Below are 14,175 nucleotides of genomic sequence, written 5' to 3'. Positions count from 1 at the left end.
CTAAGCCTCAGGGCCTTTGCATACTCTATTCTCGCTGTCTGGAATGCTTTTTCTTATAGATCTTCTCATGGCTGACTACTACTTTTTGGGACTCAGTTGAAAAGTTACCTCTTCAACAAGACCTTCCTTTATCACTCAGTCCAAAAACTCTTTTCATACTATACTCTCTAACTTAAAATCCTGTTCGGTTTCTTTATAATAGTTATTATAATTTAAAATTCTGTAATTTTTTTTTGCTTATCTCTCTTCTCACTCCCTATGTCTTTCTCTGTGTGTCTGTGTGTCTGTGTGTCTGTGTCTGTCTCTCTCTCTCTCTCTCTCACACACACATACACACACACACACACACACACACACACACACACACACACACACACACGTACGTGCATGTGCACATAATCCTTAAGACCAAAGCCTTATGAGGACCAAATCATGGCTAAGTCTTATATTCTCAGAGATGCTCAACACTTATTGAAGAAACAATGCTTGGGAATAACTACAGAGAAGAATGCAACCTCCAGAACTATGGGCTCTGCTGTGACACTCCACAGCAGTCACAAGAAATCCATATTACCTGTTCTACTTCTCTTCTCAGGTCTAAGGACACCAGAAAATACACTGTACTGGTGGGATCGCTTCAGGTCTTTGGTGGTCCAGACTCCAAAACAACAATAATACCTGTGTCCAGGATTATTCCCCACCCTGACTTCCAGGGAAACACATCTACTGCCATTGCTGTGGCAGAACTGGCTTACCCAGTTTCTTTTAGCCCTGCTGTCCTGCCCATCTGCCTTCCCGCATTGGCAGTCCAGCTGAAGAACTCAACCTCCTGCTGGGTGACTGGATGGGGCTATTCTGGGACATACCAAAGTGAGGATAAGTAGATTTTCTGACCTCTGTTTCCTCAACTGACATTCTCTCCCCCTACTCTCTAACCCTTAGCACCAGATATACTGCATTCTCCAGGCAATTAATCTGAGGTCCTGCAAATCTCCTTGACCCTGTACCTTTCCTTTGCCTTCTCCATATTTCTTCTTCTGTAATATCTTTGCCTATTTACATGTTTTTGCTCTTGTTTAGCCATACTGGCAAGATCTTAAAAGTGAAAAGGACAGGGGAATGAACTTAGAAACAGGATAGTTCTCAGTTTGAGAAGTAATTTCATTCTCTCTCCTAGATAGAGTGTGTCTGGGCAGGTGGGCAGGGCGGACAAGCATGAAAATGTGTTCAGGAAAGTAAGACTGCTTAGCAGGTCCTGAGTCAGACTAGGAGAAGAGAGCTTCATTTCTGTATAACCAGTCTTGATTCTTCTCAGTATAGTAGATTACCTCTTTATATTCTATGGAATATAAAAATATATTCCAAAGCTAAACAACTTAATTTTGTATCATTCATTATTTTGGGCTTTCCTGAATTAGCTTCTGTTATTTGTGTTATCTAACCAGGAGTAACTGCCTTCAGCCTTGTTCAGTCCCAGAGAACTCAGCATTCAAACTTCTCAAATCAGAAACTGGAATGCTATCTAATATGGGGTAGAATATTTTGAATCAGAGTTATCCTAGAAAATTAGAGGCCTGAAATCTGTATCCATAGCTGTAAGTTGTTTCCTAATTTTTAAGACAGCTTTGACCCTTTTTGACCTTACAGATAGGAAGCCATCTTACATATTGAAGGAGCTAAAAGTGCTACTCATTGATCCCCAGACATGCAGTGACTACTATCAAAAAGAAAGCTTGCTGCGTGGAGTCAAGTCCGTCATCAGTGAAGCCATGATCTGCTCCAAGCTCCCAGCAGGGAAGATGGATCAGTGTATAGTAAGGATCCATCCTATAGGTACCTTTCAGAGCCCTTCCCTTCCCCAATGTGCTTCTCAAGTTTCAGACCTTCAGAGTCCCTGGGTAAACCCAGGAGTGCAGGACAGGCCCCGCCTCCACAATTCTTGGCTAAACTATTGGACAGTCTTTCCTTTATCCTGTGAGAAGCCTAGCCATCTTTCCTCTCCCCACTAGGGCAGTAGAGGAGATCCCCTGACATGCCAAGTGGAGGATTTCTGGGTCCTGGCAGGAGTGGTGAGCTGGGGATCCAACTGCATCCAAACCAATAAGCCTGGAGTATATACAAATATCAGCTTCTACAAATCCTGGATTGAGAAGTCAGCTATCTCGCATACTGACTTTTCTGCTGCCCTCAGTCTGGACTTCTCTGGGCTCCTCACCATTATGCTTCTGCCTCTCATTTTCCTGGGGCTGCCCTAACTGGCTGAGATCAGTATGGCCAGAGTGAAGTGGCAATTAAGAACGAAGGAGAAGGGGAAATTCTAGAAGTCAAGGATGTTGAAAGTTCAGCAAGACAAATGCAGTTCTGCCACCTCCAGGCCTAGTCCCCATCAGTCCAATCTGCTTGTTGCCTTTCCCCCAGGGTCAACCTGGAAACCAACATGCCCAGTGTGAATAAAGTTTGGTTGATTCTAACTATTATTTCTCATATTCATTCTTTTAATGAAACTGAAGAAAGGGACTGGGGAAATATGGTAGCACAGAACTTTAGAGTTTAAAGGGACCTGGAAATCACTTGTCCCAAGCAATCTCTACATTCTGTACATGAAGGGGCTGGGGTCCAGAGAGATTAATTAGTTGGCCCTTGGTTGAATTCAAGACGAAAACCATATAATCTTGGACTGAGCTGTGTCCTAAAGAAAAAGCAGGGACTTGGAAGATTAGAAGGTTTCAGCTGAAGCACACCAGGCAAGAGGAACCTAGGGTAGTGTTATTAGATATCTACTGCTGACAACAAATTACCCCCAAACTTAAAAACAACATATTATCTCACAGTTTCTGTGTGTCAGGAATCAGGGAGGGCTTAAATAGGTAGTTTTGGCTCAGGGTCTTTCAAGAGGCTACTTGCTGTACCAGAGCTGCAGTCAGCTCAAAGCTCAACCAGTAAAGGACCTGCTTCCATGCTCATGCGTCTGCGTGTGGCAGGCCTCGGAGGATCTGCTTCTAAGCTCACTCACACAGGCCTCTCCAAAGACTGCCTCATGGCAGCTGGCTTCCCCCAGAGTGAGTGAGCCAAGATAAAGTGAGACAACACCCAAGATGGAAGCCACAGATTTTCATAACCTAATCTTAAAACTGACACCTCACTACTTCTGTTGTGTCTGTTCTTCACAAGTGAGTCAACAAAGTGTACATATCAGGAGGTGAGAATCATGGGGGCCATCTTAAAGTCTGCCTTTCATAGGTGAAGTAAGGGAAGGGTCTGGACTAAGGAACTGAGAGGCAAAGATTTACCATGTTTAGTAGTCAGGCATAAAGAGGCATGGGGGAATTTACATAGCGGTATTCAGGGAGAGAATGCCTTCTGAGTCTCCTGTTAACCCCAGCCACTGAAAGCATTTCGTGGTAGCATTCACAGGTATACAGGGGTTACAGAACAATATCCTGCAACCAGAGAGTAGTCTAAGAACATGTCTCATATAAAAAAATGTACGGCTGCTTTATCCCTACTTCTCCTGGGCCTCTGATAATACACAGAGTGGTTAAGAACACAGGATGTAACACTGGCCAATGCAGTCAATTTATGGATTTCAAAAGATGCTAATTAAAATAATAATAGGATGCTCTGTATTACTTGACAAATAGTAAAAAAATAATTGGAAGGAGTTTGGGCAAGACAGTGGAATGAACAACAGTTAAGTGAGCATCCTTTGATCAAATTTCATTAAATACTAATAAAATCATTGTTTGAAAATGAATATTTTCATTAATAACTACAAAGATAAGGTAATTACATAAAAATAAGTAAATTAAATCTGGGCCATTAAAAAGCTTTCCATATGTATGAAATAGAACTTTGAAAAAACATTAATTCTCCCAAATGCGAAAATTATACTAAGTAGAAGCAGGATTCAAAGAATGTTTACAATTTATTCTCAAAGGAACACTGTTCATGTTAATAAGATCTCTTCAAGATTTTTTTAGATAACAACATTATAGAATTGCAAGCAAGGCACGACTGATGCTGTAGTAAACACTTCAGCAAAAGATAAACTGACTAGACATGTGAGATTTGAAATAAGTAAAAAAGATAATACGATATGAGAGAAGATAACGGATCTAGATACTAGAGCCAAGCAATGCAATAAGGAAATAAAAAGCAGGATTAAGAATCATAAAATAAAATAGTTAAAAGATACTTTACAAGTTTATCTGATAGAATTCTCAGTTCAAAGCATAAGTTTGCTTGTTTAATAGACCTTTCATTTATTACTACAGCAGCATGGGAAAATTAACTGGTTAGAATGGGAGAATGGCAACTATTTTCGCTACAAAGCACTATCCCACCCCTTACCCACCAGAATCTTCTAAAACTGGAAGTTAACAAGTAAAGCATACACATAATGAGTGAGATGGAATGAGATAGGTGTCTGTAGAAAGAACCTCCTCCCCCCAAAAGAATTTTTCATTAATGCATGTCTTATGTGTTTTAGGAATAAGCTAAACTTGGAGCTTTAGGTATAATCTCAAAGCAACATACCAGGAATGAGCTCATACCTTAGGAAGCTTAAATCTAATCAACAATATTATGCACTGGTTGAATTAAAACAGTATTAGGAAAGTTCAACATGGAATATTAAAAAGTAAAAGCCAGAGAGCTGTGTGGATTCATCAAACTGTTAAGAAAGAGAAACTTTGGGTGTGATGAATGTAAATTTCACATGTATTTAGAAAACACATGTTCTGTTAGGGAGAAGGGCTCTTCTCCCTCATTTTCGCAAAGAAGGAATATTTCATCTTAGTAGGTGAAACTCTTGTGGAGATTAACCGCTTCCATTTGTTGTGATCCAAAGCCTCTTCAAACCACCACCCACTTACTAACTTGGTTTCCCTACTCATTTAAGGAGGTGTGCCCTGTTTAGTAAAAACGAAAATTCTAAATAATGAAAATGAATAGCCCTCATTGCAAATAAACATTCTGGTTCATATACAAGTCTCTTAAAATTTAGTAAGTCAGTCTCTTGAATTTGATCTAAGTGCTCTGACAAGCCCTGAGTTTCATAATCTAAAAAGCTAAGGGTCCAGAGTCTAAATTGAGATAATCTGAGCCAAGTCATGTTGCCTGTGAAAGATGTGCCTAAGTGGATTCTCTGGGTGATATGAAATCTTTATTTCATCTTTAACTATGGCAAGAATTTATATTTACTTTATACGTCCTCTTCATTAGTTACTATACTGGTTGCTTTAAATATCTTATTCAGTCCTAGAAGGTATTATTTAACCTACTTTTACAAATGAAAACACACACACACACGGGTGAGGTTCAGAGAGGTTAAGTAACTTGCTAAGATCACACAGCTAATATCTGAGTAAACAGATTTATCCAGGACTGTCTGATTCAAAAGCTTTGCTTCCTTCCACTACACCAAACTACCTCCATTCATTGTTAGAAAGAAAGGTTCTTCCTTAAGCTACACCAAAATAACACCTGCCCTTCGGTTCTAGTTATTTATATCTCTTATTATACTCCTAGCCTCCCTTTGTAATTATTTCGGTGCATGCAGTTTACTTCTCCTATCGAACAGATAAGAACAGCCTTGAGAAGAGAAACTGCTGTCCTATTCATCTTCTTGATCTTCTAGCAGCATGTGTCTTGCAAATAGAAAATATCAAATTTTATTTACTAAATAACAAAATGAGAGCTACAGATTACACAAAGCCAGCTGTCAAAACCATAAGGAAGAATTCTTTTAGTGTAAATACAAGCAAATAAACATAAAAAGGGAAATATTTTTTTCCTTTCCAGTTATCAAAAGAACAAGACCAACTCCCACAAAAAGGGGCTGGTTAAAGGGCAGTAGGGCCCTGGGAAAGTAGGATGGAGCTCAAAGCAAGACCAATACCTGCAGAGAAGATGAATGCAGGTGAGGGAAACTATACACTGGTCAATAAGGCAAAGAGCCAGAAAAAGAAAGAACGTTATCTCTAAAAGGTTGTCCAGGGCTTGGCCCTGACATAATGGATACCAAGTATGTGGACTAGTTCCAAGATACTCTGGTTAGTGGAACCAAAAGCTGGATTAAAATTTTTCTTGTCTAAGTTCAAGAACTAAAACCAGACGGAATCTTTCAATAGAGGGCATAGGTCTATTGCTCCAAGGGGACAGAACAGGCAAAAGCCAGGGCCTGCTACACACGCACTAGAGAAATCAATTATTCTTTAGGAGTCTGTTTTATAAGGCGATTTAATCATTTTTCAATATAATAATCAGATGGGTTGAATTAGAAAAGAGACAGTGGAACTCATTTGTCCTTCCTGAAAATACAGATAAAAAGCTACAAAACTTGCAAAACTATTGCTGTCCTTGTTTTATTCTCAAGGTGCTCAAGAGAAGATTGCATCCTTGAAGTCACATTCTTGATCTACAGCAGTGATTCTCAACTGAGGGTGATTCTGCCCCCCAGGGAACATTCGGCAATGTCTGGCAACATTTTCGGTTGTGACAACTGGGAGGTGGGTGGTACTCCCGGCATTCAGTAGGTAATGGCCGGAGTTCTGCTTAACATCCTACAATGCACAGGACAACACCCCACGACAGAGAATCATCTGGCCCAACATGTCTATAGTGCCAAGGCTGAGAAATCCCAGTCTATAGGCACAATCAATGTCAATCTAAGTCATGCCAAAGATAACCTGTCTGCCCAGAATTAAGTTAATACTTAAAACTAGGATATTAGTTTAATAACAACAACAAAAACAGCAGCTACTATTTACTATTGCATGCTAAATAAGGCAAACTCAAGCTAAGTACTTGCCCTATATTTCATTTCTTACAAAAAATTTGTGAGGTATTATGACTCCAATTTGCAGCCACATGGAAAGTAAAAATGCTCCTACCACTACCACCACATTGCCACTTCCCAAACCAATAGTTATTGTGTACAGCAGAGTTATTTACAGATAACTTTAACGATAACTGGGTAATGATCTGAGAACAAATCTAAGACCTGGTGACAAAGCATAATGAGACAGGCAGACAGCTGTAAGAGCTGTCTCCAGGAAAGCTTATGGAGTGACCATCAGGAACCTACTCTCTTGCTTCCAACTCTTTGGCACATCCTTATTTTGGAAGAAGCAAGAAAGCTGTAAAATGGAAGATCAAAATGCTTCATGACTGCTAAAGAAAATATCTGAAGAAGAATGGACATAATACAAATAAACAAACAAGCAATGCATTATGTAATATCACATCTATAAAGAATCTTTGCGATCATCGACTAATTTCAATGCCTTTGGGGTACAACAGTAAAACACAGACCTTGGGGTGGCAGTGACTTCTTAAGATCATCAGCCATTCCCTTGAAAACGACAGGGTAGCACTGTGGGCTGAAAACCAGATGAGACTGCTCCAATATGACAAAAGAGGTTAATTTAGATTTAGAAAGGCCTCATACGTTCCAATTTGTTTTAAAAATGGACATTTTCTTACAAAACTCAATGTTATTATCATATCTAACAAGATTAACAGTAAGTCTTTCACTATCATATTTCCTTGATTGTATCAAAATGCCTTTTTAAAGCTGGTTTTTTAAATCAGGATCTAAACAAGGGCCAAACACACTTATGTCTCCTAAGGTTATTTTCATCTAGAGGAGTTTCCCTCCCTTTGTACCCTCATACCACTGACTTATTATGGAAACCAGATCAGTTGTTTTATAAAATATCCCAAATTGTGGACCTGAGTGTTAATTTCCTTGTGCTGTAATTTAACTTACTCTTTCATCCTTGTATTTGCTGCATGTGGAAGTAACTTTAGAGTCAGGTTTCGCTTTTTGACAAGAATACTTCACTGGATATTGTTTCATACTATGTCACATCAGGAGTCACATGTCTGCTTTATCCTACTTTTCATGATGCTAAGATTGATCAGAGGGTTCAAACTGTAGTTGAAGAGGAAAAGCAAAATAACTATTTAATGCTTTCCTTTTGCTTTCGATTTCAGAGCAAGGAGCTGGTGTCTTAGTTACTTCCAACAAAGTTTATTTCCAACTAAATTGGAACCAAAACCAAAAAAAGATTTTTATAAAATATTTAAACAAAAGAAAAAAGAATAAATTCTGTGAGCAATCCAACCAGTATGGAAACGGTATGAATCAGTGACTTCAGATTTGTCCAGGGAGATAAAAGTCCAAAGATCTAAGACAACCAAGAACCTTCAGAGGGAAAGAAATTTCTGGCCAAATTTTTGTCCTCTTATAAATCAACCAAAAGACCTTTCCAGAGCTTTGGTGTCTTTGCAAAATGACATGACTCCAAACATGACTCGAAGGCAAATCTCAAACTGAGGTCCGACTTTTTTAAAACCTACACTTAAATAAAGTTGACTAGTTAAAATGGCTTATGAATATCCTAAGTTAATTGGAATATCCACATAGATGGTTGTGATATGAATAAATTTAATCATTTTCTTCAATTAAATGAAGACAAAATCACAGGTTGCAATGTTAATGTCAGAAAAAATTAAGATGAAAGTACTAAGAGAATCATTATATAATGATTAAAAACCAAAGTGAGTGACAGACATAACCAGATTAACTATATAAACCACCACAAAAACAGGTTGCATAAAACAATAATCATTAAAAAATTAATGGAGAAACTAACATAAATGTAATAGTAGTAGAAGATTTTCATCCCTGCCATGCAGACACCCATGAAGACAAATGGATCTAAAAAATATAAATTAGGTAAAAATTCATAGTTGTGGCAGTCAGTAAACAAGCAAATGAAAAATTTACCTTTTTCAAGTGTTCGCTTATAAAATCTTTAAAAATGTATGTAAAGAGTTAAATATCTTACAATACTGAGATATAGAAAATCAGGCATCTGCCCCACCACAGTCTTTACTGCTTTGCTGACTTCTCTTCTGCATCCTCACCTTCGCCCTTTCATGCATAAAGGCACTTACTCCAGAGACAATTAGTCCATAGACATGAACCTGGCCTGGCAAGAAAAGATAATCTGTTCAAATTCTTGGGAATTTGAACTGAAAATAAGGACAAACTTGGGCAGTTTATAGTGGGATAGAAAGAAAAGACATGGAATGAAGTTGAGCCATACTAATGGCAGAGGACAGAGGGAAGATCCTGAACTGCTATGAGCTCTCGACCAGCACGAATCCAGAGCTCCCTTCCAGCTCTGGCCTCCCACTCTAGTCTTCAGGTCTGATAGCTCCAGATGTCCTTGTTACTGTTTTCCTAATCGTCCCTCAGATACCTGTATTCCTTTGCTGAGGCTGCCGTAACAAAGTACCACAGACTGGGTAGCTTACACAACAGAAATTTATTTTCTCAGTCACGGAGATGAGCAGTCTGAGATCAAGGTATCAACAGGGTTGGTTCCCCTGACGGGCATGGGGGAAGGATCTGTTCCGGGCTTCTGCAGTTGGTGGTTAGACATCCCTTCACTCTGTACAAGTTCATGTCCAAATTTCTTCTTCTTATAAGGAAACCATTATATTGGGTTAAGGCCCACCAAAATGACCCCATTTTACCTTAATTACCTCTTTAAAGACACTGTCTCCAAATATGGTCACACATTCTGAGATCCTGGGGGTTAGGACTCCAACATATTAATATTGGAGACACATTTCAGTCCATAACAATATCTTTAAAATAAGCCCCTTTGTTTAAGCTAAAGTGAGTCTCTGTTGCTTGTAACTGAATAAACCTTACCAAAACAGCTACATTTCCTGATCATCTATTATTTTTTAATTATTCATGTGTTTCTTTCAAAACTCTTAATGTTTTAGGCTACAAGTAAACGATAATATGCTTTAACAGTTCACTGAATTCTGCCTCCACAGCCCTCATACTCTACAACAATTGGTACAGAAAACAAAAGGCTCAGAGAACTCTGCAGCAGGTGCTGCGCTGCACCACCCAGACCCTCTTTCAGGACTGAAGCATCCGTTCTCATGGCAACCAAGAATGTTTGCTGCTGACAGTGCACAGCTAAGTGTGATTCCAACAACTGCCAACAGAGCCACCTCATCTAAGGTGATGCCACCTCCTTGGAGGCAGTCTGCAGCAAATCATGCAGAAGTCCAAGTGCCCAGTCTTCTTGTTTTAGTTCAGGGCATCTTTGAAGGGCCACCCTGGCTCCAGAGAAACTTGTGAGACTGGCTGAAGCCTCTGCTGTGAGTGCATTAGTTTGACTCTCCCCTCTGCCCAATCCTATTTCCATCCCCCTTTGAGGTGCTGATCCTGAGACCACTCCCAATAAACTTCTTGCACACAAATCTGTCTTAATGTCTATTTCTCAGAAGATCTCACTTGTAGTATATTCTATGGCTAACACTGTAACAAAGATGAAAACAACAAATTAGGAAAAATTAGCCAGGTACTGGTTTAATTTTCTTTTTTCCATTTCTTGCTTTTGAAGAATCCTATCATTTTTCCATTTCCTTGCTAGAGAACGGGGTCTTGTTCTTTTCAGTGCCCTCTACCTTGCCTGGACAGGCACCTACCACCCCAACCCCACCAGGCAGACAGAAACCACAGACACCCTGCTCTCCCTAAACAGCAGGGGGCACCTCAAGCCCCAACTCCTCCCCCAGGGTCATACTGCTGCTCTTCTAAAGTCTGGTCTCTTCAGTGCCTGGCTCTGAGTAAAGACCAAAGGAGAGGAAGGGGTGAAGTAGAGGAAACTATCTTGTGGAAGCTGCATGCCCCCTGCTGCTCCCCATTTGGCCTCTGCCTGGGAGCCTGAGTCCAGGAAGCAGGAAGCCTGAGTCCAGGAAGCAGGAAGTGCCGATTCTGAGGAAAGAGACATGGGCCCTGCTGGCCGTGCCTTCCTATTGTCCCTTCTGTTGGGTGAGCCCCTAGGGTGGGGAGGGGAAGGCAGAGGGAGAAGTTTTTGGCTCAAGATGTTATCAGATAGAATAATATGACACTTCACCCACAGGATCTTATGAATAGTGTGCCCTGAGAAAGTCCTGAGCGGATATATGCCAGGGACCTTTCCAAGTCTCTTAGCTACAGTAGTAAACAAAACAAAGATCCTTGCCCTCGTGGGGCTTATAATCAATGTACATATTAAATATGTAAATTCTATAGCACGTTAGAAAGTAATAAATACTATGAGAGAAAAGAGGCACCTAGAATGCAGGGACAGGAGGCATGTTGTAATTTTAAAGAGTCAAGGAAGGTTTCGTCAAGAAACAGTCATTTGAGCGAAGACCTGAAGAAGATGAGTGAGTTAGCTAAAAGGTTCTAGGAAAAGAGCATTTCAAGCAGAGGGAACTGGAGGTGTAAATGCTAGTCAGTGATTTCAGGCATAAGCCTGTTCATTTATTTTTCTGGCCCACAGTGATTTAAAAGCAGAATAGGCTGAGAGTAGCCAAAAGGTAACAGGTGGCAAAAAAGAAAGATATACAAATACCGCAAACGCCAATTCAGTTAAATAAAACAGGATAAAAGTAAACAGTCTATAAACCTCAAAAGCATCTGAAAGCATCACTGTATTTACAACTTAACATCTTGATATTCCTGATGATGACCCTGAATCATCAAGTAAAACTAAATTATGTTCCATGTATGCCACTAAATCTGGCAGGTACATATATAATAATTATCAAGATTCCCACTAATGGGTAAACATTTATAAAAACACGGCCTTTAATATCAATCTGAGCAATTTAAATATGTAGAAAGCTTCTATGTTCAGTGAATTTACATATGATGTGTTATTAAATATTGACAGTGTGGTGTGTCTGTCTTAGGGTCTTGCCCAAGCTCTTCTTCCAAAAAGAAAGATCTGCAGTCAGGTGAGTGGTCTCTATTTGGGCCCAAGACTGTTGGCTCTGGAACTGAAATAGGATGGCGTATGGAGGCTCGGGAGGACTCAGGTCCTAGGACTGAATAGGAGTTTGGGGATGATGAGAAGATGGGACAACAGGACACCCAAATCCCTATTTCCCTCTCTCCTCCTCTTCTAGTGTGCGGACGACCCATATACTCAGGCCGTGTTATGGGTGGCCAGGATGCTGCTGTGGGACACTGGCCTTGGCAAGTCAGCCTGCACATTGGTGAGAGCCACATCTGTGGTGGTTCCCTCATTAACAAGAGGTGGATTCTGACGGCAGCACACTGTATAAAAACGTGAGTTCTAGCTGGTGGCTAGCACAAAGACAGGGGCTTAATAAATATTTGAATGATTTCACGAATGAACCAACGGACAAATTAAAATAGTAAGACAGGTAAGCAGAAGGATACCCTAGGTCACCTTGGATTAGGGACAGGGCACCGAGGTAGAAAAAGAAATAATGGAAGTAGGCACTGTATTACTTTTCTTGTAAAACTATTCTTACTTTTGCCAAATCACTTCCTAAACACCAATAAAGGAATTTTGTCTTAAGTGTTTTGGGGTCATAAACACAATCTGAGCTTTCTTGCAGAACTTGCTGTGAGAGAAGCAAGGTGCCATGTAGTGAGGAGTCCTAGGGAGAGGCCCACGTAAAACTAATGATTCCAGCCAATAGCTGGTGAAGACTAAGCCTGCTGACATAAGTGAGCTTGAAAAGAGACCCTCCCTGGGCTGAGCCTTGAGATGGCTGCAACCCGCCTTGACTTCCGCCTCGTGAGAGACCTGAGCCAGGCATCCAGCTAAGTCATACCTGATTCCTGACCCACAAAAACCGAGATAAATTTCTATTTTAAGTCTCTAAGCTTTGTGGCAACTTGTTATTCAACAATAGATAACTAATATGTACAGAAATCAAAATGACAGGGCTTTCCAATAACAGCACTGAAAGCTCAAAGAAAACAGAGTAATAACTTTAAAATACTGAGAGAAAATTATTTCCAGTCTAGAATTCTACCCATATACAGACTATCAATCAAGCGTGGGACAGAAATAAGACATTTTCAAATATATGAAAGAGCAAAAATATTACCTCATGCACATTTCTCCTAGAAGCCACAGGAGAAAGTGTTTCACCAAAACACTTTAGGGGTGGGGGGTGAGGAAAACATGGGATCCAGCAAAAAGGAGATACAACATAGGCGAGAATCCCTAAAAAAATCATAAAGAAAAGTGCCAAGATTGGAGCAAAAGGGCAGAGGGCACGTGTGCAGGTGAGCGTGTGCACACACACGTGACACACACACACGACACACACACACACACACACATACACGGAGGATAGTATTGATAGAATGCCTGACAGGTTTCAACATACTGAGAGATTTGCATTTCTGGCACAGAGTTTGGGGGATGAATGATGAAGACTAAGAGGACAAATAGTGAGACCATATAATTAACTCCAGGACAAGCAAAAAGCTTTACAAGAAATGTATTCATAGTACCCAATACAGTCCAGTCATGAATACTGTTTACATAGTCACTAGAACATACACATTAAAAACTGATCTAACTAAAAGTTGTAATACTAGGTTAGGAGGATGGTGAAAGGAAGTGGGAGGTTGGCAGTGTCTGTTGGTTTTTCTCACCTTTCACAGTAGGAATACAACATTCTAAAACAAAGAAAAATATGTTTAATAGGTTTCTTAAAAATACTAGAGAAAATACTAAAGAAATAGCTAAGAGTTGAAGTGACTGCCTTTGGATAGTATGAATTGAAAGCAGTAGGGTAGAGAACTTTTGTTATTATTATTTTGTATATCTTATCAAACTACTTGACATTTAAAAAAATTTATATATTTTATACATATTTATACTTGTATGTAAATTTATAAATATTTTATATATATTTAAATTTACATATATATGACTTTGGCAGTAATACTTTGCTTTAAATTGTTATTTAGAAATAAAGATCTAGTACTTAGTAATCAAAACTGGCAATAAGAAGAGACCAATGACTTAAGCTACAGAAGGCTACAACCATGGAGAATGAGAAAGGTAAACAAGAGAACCAGGGAGAAAATGCAGGACAAAATTCTAGCCATAAGCATATTGGAGAAGACCGCAGAAATAGTAGACGACAAAAGGACAACAAAATAGTAGTCAGGGAAGGAGAAAGCAAATAAACCAACCCTAGTCTAAGTTGGAGGCAGCCTGGTTAATTCCAAGTCAGTTACCTTCCTTTCTTAACTCCAGACTTACTGCTACACCTAGGCAGCTTTTTCTGACCCAGTTATAGCACACAAGTATGTTC

At 39.7% G+C, this 14,175-nt stretch overlaps 2 protein-coding genes and 1 pseudogene across 2 annotated transcripts in view; 2 read left to right on the top strand and 1 right to left on the bottom strand.

Moving 5' to 3' along the window:
• SH3D19 (SH3 domain containing 19) overlaps nucleotides 1–14,175 on the bottom strand; it is a 133,426-nt gene that overhangs the window by 102,284 nt on the left and 16,967 nt on the right. The gene's annotated exons all lie outside the window — the stretch shown is intronic.
• LOC102895211 (serine protease 27-like) lies at nucleotides 483–10,174 on the top strand. Its single transcript, XM_015600684.1, has 3 exons — nucleotides 483–870; nucleotides 1,648–1,814; nucleotides 9,839–10,174. The coding sequence occupies exons 1-3, from the start codon at nucleotides 483–485 to the stop codon at nucleotides 10,172–10,174; spliced, it is 891 nt and encodes a 296-aa protein (XP_015456170.1).
• The window catches only part of LOC102894966, a 14,334-nt pseudogene continuing 10,986 nt past the window's right edge, over nucleotides 10,828–14,175 (top strand).

The sequence above is a fragment of the Pteropus alecto genome, unplaced genomic scaffold, assembly GCF_000325575.1.
Source record: "Pteropus alecto unplaced genomic scaffold, ASM32557v1 scaffold50, whole genome shotgun sequence".
In the NCBI taxonomy this organism is placed as follows: Eukaryota; Metazoa; Chordata; class Mammalia; order Chiroptera; family Pteropodidae; genus Pteropus; species Pteropus alecto.
This window is presented reverse-complemented; position numbering and strand designations above follow the sequence as displayed.

What these genes read in the sequence shown, in the direction of transcription:
- LOC102895211 (XM_015600684.1), top strand. Translation starts at nt 483, where the DNA reads ATGCTTGGGAATAACTACAGAGAAGAATGCAACCTCCAGAACTATGGG. An exon ending in CTATTCTGGGACATACCAAA is followed by an intron (nt 871 to 1,647) that starts GTGAGGATAAGT and finishes TTGACCTTACAG; the next exon opens with ATAGGAAGCCATCTTACATA. An exon ending in GGAAGATGGATCAGTGTATA is followed by an intron (nt 1,815 to 9,838) that starts GTAAGGATCCAT and finishes ATGCTTTAACAG; the next exon opens with TTCACTGAATTCTGCCTCCA.